The following is a 5,152-nucleotide window of genomic DNA, read 5'->3' on the forward strand; positions in this document are numbered from 1 at the left end:
TTTTTTTTTTTTGGCGAGTTGTTTGCTGTGTAAATCACCCAACGTTTCTGTTATGTCAATAAAAAAAACAAGTTGGAAGCTTTCACGGGGTGCTTATGACACTGATGAACTCGCTGACAGCTGCAGCACCCTCAGCCCAGCGGGACCAGCCCACTGGGGGTGGGCCCAATCCCAGGTCTGGGCAGGGGAGCTTGCAGTTTGCCGCTCGGCTCGGGTCAATTGCGCGCAACCCACGCGACTACTTTGCGACTATTTGTGGCCGATATTCGGTCACATTGCAAGGAGAGAGAAAAAAAAAAAGGACTCTGTGCCCGCGCCCATACACGCCCGACCGACCTCACACAGTCCAAACTCGCAAGACAGGGCCGCCACAATGTCGTCGGAGAAGCCGCTCCCCTTCATCTACCAGTTCGCGGCCGGTGAGTTGAACCCCCCGCCCTCGATATCCTCCCCCGCCGCCGTCACCTTGATCGGAGCGCCAAAAGTGGAACCCCCCGGCCCTCGTGCCGACATGTCTGTTGCCTTGTCGCTGACTTATTGGACCGCCACCTCCGCCAGGCGCCGTGGCCGGAGTCTCCGAGGCAAGAGCGCCCACTTGAACAAATACCCGCGCGGCCTCCTGCTAACGCGCCGCCGTCGCCGTCCTCCAGATCCTGGTTATGTACCCGCTGGACGTGGTCAAGACCAGGATGTGAGTGTCCCTCCCTTCCCCTGATGATAGGGGTGGTTTTGGTGGCCGGTTAATGTAATAGGGCCCAGGTAACTGACCGTTCTGCTTGCCTGCCTGCTCTTCCACCCCCATATCCAGTCAGCTGCAAACCGGGACTGGAGGCGGCGCCGATGCCTACAACGGCACGCTGGACTGCTTCCGCAAGATCATCAAGCATGAGGGCGTCTCGCGCCTGTACCGCGGCATCAGCGCCCCGATATTGATGGAGGCCCCCAAGCGCGCCACCAAGTTCGCCGCCAACGACGAGTGGGGCAAGTTCTACCGCAACCTGTTTGGCCAGGAGAAGATGAACCAGAGCCTGTCGGTCCTGACGGGCGCCTCGGCCGGTGCCACCGAGTCCTTTGTCGTCGTCCCCTTGTGAGTTTTTTTTTTTCTTTTTCTTTTTTTTCTGGACAAACACCGTGCTTGTGTGACGTTTCTGCTGACTGCCGCGAACCCTCCCCCAACTAGCGAGCTGATCAAGATCCGTCTCCAGGACAAGGCCTCGGCCGCCAACTACAACGGCCCGGTCGATGTCCTGATGAAGACGGTCCGCAAAGAGGGAGTCCTTGCCCTATACAACGGCCTGGAGTCGACCCTGTGGCGTCACATCCTGTGGAATGCCGGTTACTTTGGCTGCATCTTCCAGGTCCGACAGTTGCTGCCCAAGGCCGAGACCAAGAAGGGCCAGATGGGCAACGATATTCTTGCTGGCAGTGTCGGTGGAACTGGTACGTCTTTCTTACTAATGACAGCAAGAGTGGCATGCTAACGGTCAACCTTCATGGCCAAAGTCGGAACGATAGTTAACACGTGAGTCAATTTTACCCGCACCCTGCTATACTTTATATACTTTTACAAGCGTGATGCTGACCTGTGTGCTATTGTAGGCCAATGTAAGTAGCAGGCTCATGGACCGTTTTCCGCAAGGCCAGAACAGAGGCGAGATACTAACTCCTGACGCGACTGTAGGGATGTCGTCAAGTCTCGTATCCAGAACACGACCAAAGTCAGCGGCGTGGTGCCCAAGTACAACTGGGCCTGGCCTGCTCTCGGCACCGTCATGAGGGAGGAGGGCTTCAGCGCCCTTTACAAGGGTGCGTTCTTGTTTTCGAGCCCCTGGACCGATGACGCGTATGGGCTCAAATACTGACGACGTGCCCTCATCTAGGTTTCCTTCCCAAGGTTCTGCGACTTGGACCGGGAGGTGGCATCCTGCTGGTCGTGTTTGGAGGCGTTATGGACTTTTTCAGAAATATGAGGGACTCGGCTCCGGCATAAATCCGGCGCCTCAGGCCGCACCCATCTCTGCGTTTTGTTGACTTGTTTTCCTTGAATAGAATGCTTGGCCTCTATTGATACACGCGCATAGACCTAGTTCATGTCCTACACGGCAGGGGGAGCATAGTTGGAGATGGAGTCTGTTGACTTGGCTGTGGTTAGATACCCACGTACATCATTATTGGATGAATTCAAGTGGTGCTTTCTTGGTTATTTTGATTTCGTTGATGTGTGGTATCCTTGGGTATCGCTATCTAGTCAAACACAATCTTCTTGCCCTCGAACTTGACACCCTCCTGCGCCTGCTTGGCCTTTTTCTTGGCCAGCCAGCTGGGATGCAGGGGCCCGGCGTCGTCGCGCTTCTTTTGCTCGTCATTCTTGGGCTTCTTCTGCTTGACGGTCTTGGGGGGCTTTTGGGCCTGGCCTTCTCGCTGGTCGCCGCCGCCACCGCCTCCTCCGCCTCCTCCTCCGCCTCCTCCCTGCAGGGGGTTGCGCACGCCGCGCTTCCACGGCTTCCCGTCGGCGGCCGGGTCGACGGCGCCCCGCCTGGCGTCCCAGCCCGCGTCCCTCTTCTTGTTGTCGGGCTTGCCCAGGTGCTTGGCGCCCTCGCCGTACTTCTTCTCCCAGATGGCCTGGCGGGCCTTTTGGCCCCTACGGTTCTTGCGGGCCGGGGGCGCCACGTCCACGTCGGACGCCGACTCGGATCCGGACACGTAGCCGCCCATCAGCGACGGGAGGAAGGTGGAGTTGGTCGGCCGCGCGGCCTTGGCCGCCGCCTTGTCCTTGTCCTTGTCCTTGAGTGCTTTGGCAGACGGGTCCGGCTCCGACGACGCCTTCTCCTTCTTTTTCTTCTGCGGTGGTGCGACGGCTGCTGACGACGCGTCCGACTCAGCGTCTTCTTCCGAGCCGGATTCAGACTCCGGGCCGTCCCCGTCCTCGTCCTCCGGGACCGAGTCGCTTCTAGGTAGGGAGATGTCGTCGTCGAAGCTCCGGGCGCGCGACTTGAGCTTTGCTAGCCTGGTACCGGTGTCGTCATCGTCGTTGTCGCTATCGTCTTCGCCCTCGGAGGAGCTCCCTCCGAGCATGGCTTCCATGCGCGAGATTGCAGCCTCGTTCAGCTCGTCGTCGGCGGGGCTGTCGTCGTCGTCGTCGTCGCCGCCGCTGTCGCCGTCCTCGTCGTCTTGCTCAAGTGGCGCATGCGGAGAGTCCGATTCTGATTCCGCCACCTCTTCCCGCTTGGACCTGGTCTCCTTCCGCTTCGACGGGTCCTTCTTGGCGACGGGCGCCGCATCCTCCTCCTCGAGCGGCGCCTTTTTGGATGCGCCCCCCTCCTCCTTCCTCTTCGCGTCGGACCCGGGGGCGGGCACACCCAGGAGCGCGCACAGGTCGGGCACGGCCTTGGCCATGACGGCGCGCACCTGGTTGCGCTTGTACAGGGCGCTCGTGACGTTGTGCAGGGCGGCGCGCTCCTCGTCCGTGACGTCGGGCTTGGGCACGCCGCCCCGCAGGCGCGCGGGCAGGTGCGGCGACTCGGCGGCCCGCTTGACCTTGAGCAGCGCCGAGCAGAGGTGGGCGTGGGCGGCCTGGTGGAGGTCCAGCGACTTGAGCACCAGCACCTCGTGGTCGAGCCGGCGCAGCGTCTCCTGGCCCAGCTTCTGGTCCTTGCTGCGCTTCGCCAGGCGCTGCCGCTCGAAGCCCTTGGCCGCCTTGAGGGCGCGGAATAGGTCCTTGCTGTGCTTCTCGAAGCTCTGCTCGATCTCCTCCTCGACCGAGCGCTTACGTTTCGGCATTTTTGCCGTGTTGTGTGGTGATGCCTTTTTTTTTTTTGGCTGGTACCTATCTACCTCTAGGTCGCCGTCATAGGCTCTGTCTCAGTCTCCTTTGGGCGGGTGCTTTTTTTTTCTTTTTCAAGTGGCCGAGTTGGGGGGACCGCACACCCCACAGCATTCCCCACAGCAGCCTGGGGCCTGCATCATCACACCGAAGCTGCCGTCGGGGTCTTGTTTGCTTGCGGCGCGTCCAAAAAATCGAGGCACGACCAACCGAGGGGCAGTCGCGTCATTGTCTTGAAGGAAAGACAGGGCTGAACTGCCCCCCTCGGACACTCTCCCTTTCGGCGCGCCCAGCCTGGGAGCGATACAAGAACACAAGGACCAGGCCACCAAACGCACGCGCGACGAATGCCAACCGAAGCCGTCCTCCAGTAGTCGACAGTACCAGCCACAGACAACACGCAGACACAATGATGGGCACACGGAGCGCCTCCGGGCCGCAGGTCCCGTCGCGGGACGACTTCCTTAAGCTGCCAGACGAGCAGAAGACGCAGGTTAATGATGCAGTACGTCCGTCCGTTCCCCACGCCCGCCCGCCCTGACAGGGAGGGCCATGCCATGCCATGCCCGAGTATCGCGCCAACGAAGCCCTCCCCAGTTCAACGTTTTCGACGTCGACAGAGACGGCCGCATCGACTACCACGAGTTCCGCTTCGCCCTGCGCGCGCTCGGCTTCGACCTGCCCAAGCCCGACACGTACGCGTTCCTGACCAAGCACGCGGTGCAGCCCGTCAACTGGGACCCTAGCCGGGAGTGCGGCCCCGTGTTCCGCGAGTTCACGCTGCCCATCTTCCAGGCCATCGCGGGCACCCTGATATTCCACCGCGACCCGGTCGAGGAGTGCCGGCGCGCCTTCCGGTTGTTCGACAGCAGCGGCCGCGGCATGATCACGGTGGAGGACCTGAGGCGCGTCGTGCAGGACATTGGGCAGAACATCGAGGAGAACGAGCTGAGCGCCATGATCCGCGAGTTCGACTCGGACGGCAAGGGCGGCGTCAACGAGGACGAGTTTGTACGCATAATGATGCGCAACCGGGCTTAGCAATCGCACTCGACTCCCCTTTTGCTTACTTGGTGCTCGATATATCAAACATCTGGGACCTCGTCTATTTTGGTTGGGAGCCTTGGTACTTGAATGACTGTTGCATTTCTGCCTTTCGTCTTTTATTCATGTTATTTTCTGTCCGTCCCCAGTCGTTCAAGCAAGCATCTGACGCCCGCTGCAAGCCCTCGGAATTGGCGCCTGACTCACACGCAGGGAGCACTACTGCCTAGAACCGTCGCTATACTGTATATCAGCACAGCAGCACAGCAACGACGGTAGCGGACA

At 60.3% G+C, this 5,152-nt stretch overlaps 2 protein-coding genes across 2 annotated transcripts; both read left to right on the forward strand.

Moving 5' to 3' along the window:
* The first annotated feature begins 231 nt into the window (after positions 1-231).
* Positions 232-2,203, forward strand: GGTG_01209 (mitochondrial 2-oxodicarboxylate transporter). Its single transcript, XM_009218970.1, has 9 exons — positions 232-419; positions 559-581; positions 651-691; positions 809-1,087; positions 1,181-1,440; positions 1,504-1,522; positions 1,600-1,605; positions 1,682-1,806; positions 1,881-2,203. Exons 1-9 carry the CDS (start codon positions 374-376, stop codon positions 1,988-1,990), a joined length of 909 nt encoding a protein of 302 aa, XP_009217234.1. The 5' UTR covers positions 232-373; the 3' UTR covers positions 1,991-2,203.
* Positions 2,204-3,828: 1,625 nt separating this feature from the next.
* On the forward strand, positions 3,829-4,987 carry GGTG_01210 (hypothetical protein). Its single transcript, XM_009218971.1, has 2 exons — positions 3,829-4,328; positions 4,421-4,987. Exons 1-2 carry the CDS (start codon positions 4,233-4,235, stop codon positions 4,862-4,864), a joined length of 540 nt encoding a protein of 179 aa, XP_009217235.1. The 5' UTR covers positions 3,829-4,232; the 3' UTR covers positions 4,865-4,987.
* The last annotated feature ends 165 nt before the right edge of the window (positions 4,988-5,152 follow it).

This window comes from Gaeumannomyces tritici, assembly GCF_000145635.1.
Source record: "Gaeumannomyces tritici R3-111a-1 unplaced genomic scaffold supercont2.1, whole genome shotgun sequence".
NCBI classification, from domain to species: Eukaryota; Fungi; Ascomycota; class Sordariomycetes; order Magnaporthales; family Magnaporthaceae; genus Gaeumannomyces; species Gaeumannomyces tritici.

Bases quoted from the DNA above. Each gene is read 5' to 3' on its own strand.
- GGTG_01210 (XM_009218971.1), top strand. From the start codon at position 4,233: ATGATGGGCACACGGAGCGCCTCCGGGCCGCAGGTCCCGTCGCGGGAC. The intron at 4,329-4,420 runs GTACGTCCGTCC...AGCCCTCCCCAG, and splicing joins AGACGCAGGTTAATGATGCA to TTCAACGTTTTCGACGTCGA.
- GGTG_01209 (XM_009218970.1), top strand. From the start codon at position 374: ATGTCGTCGGAGAAGCCGCTCCCCTTCATCTACCAGTTCGCGGCCG. The intron at 582-650 runs GCAAGAGCGCCC...GCCGTCCTCCAG, and splicing joins CCGTGGCCGGAGTCTCCGAG to ATCCTGGTTATGTACCCGCT. The intron at 1,807-1,880 runs GTGCGTTCTTGT...GCCCTCATCTAG, and splicing joins CTTCAGCGCCCTTTACAAGG to GTTTCCTTCCCAAGGTTCTG.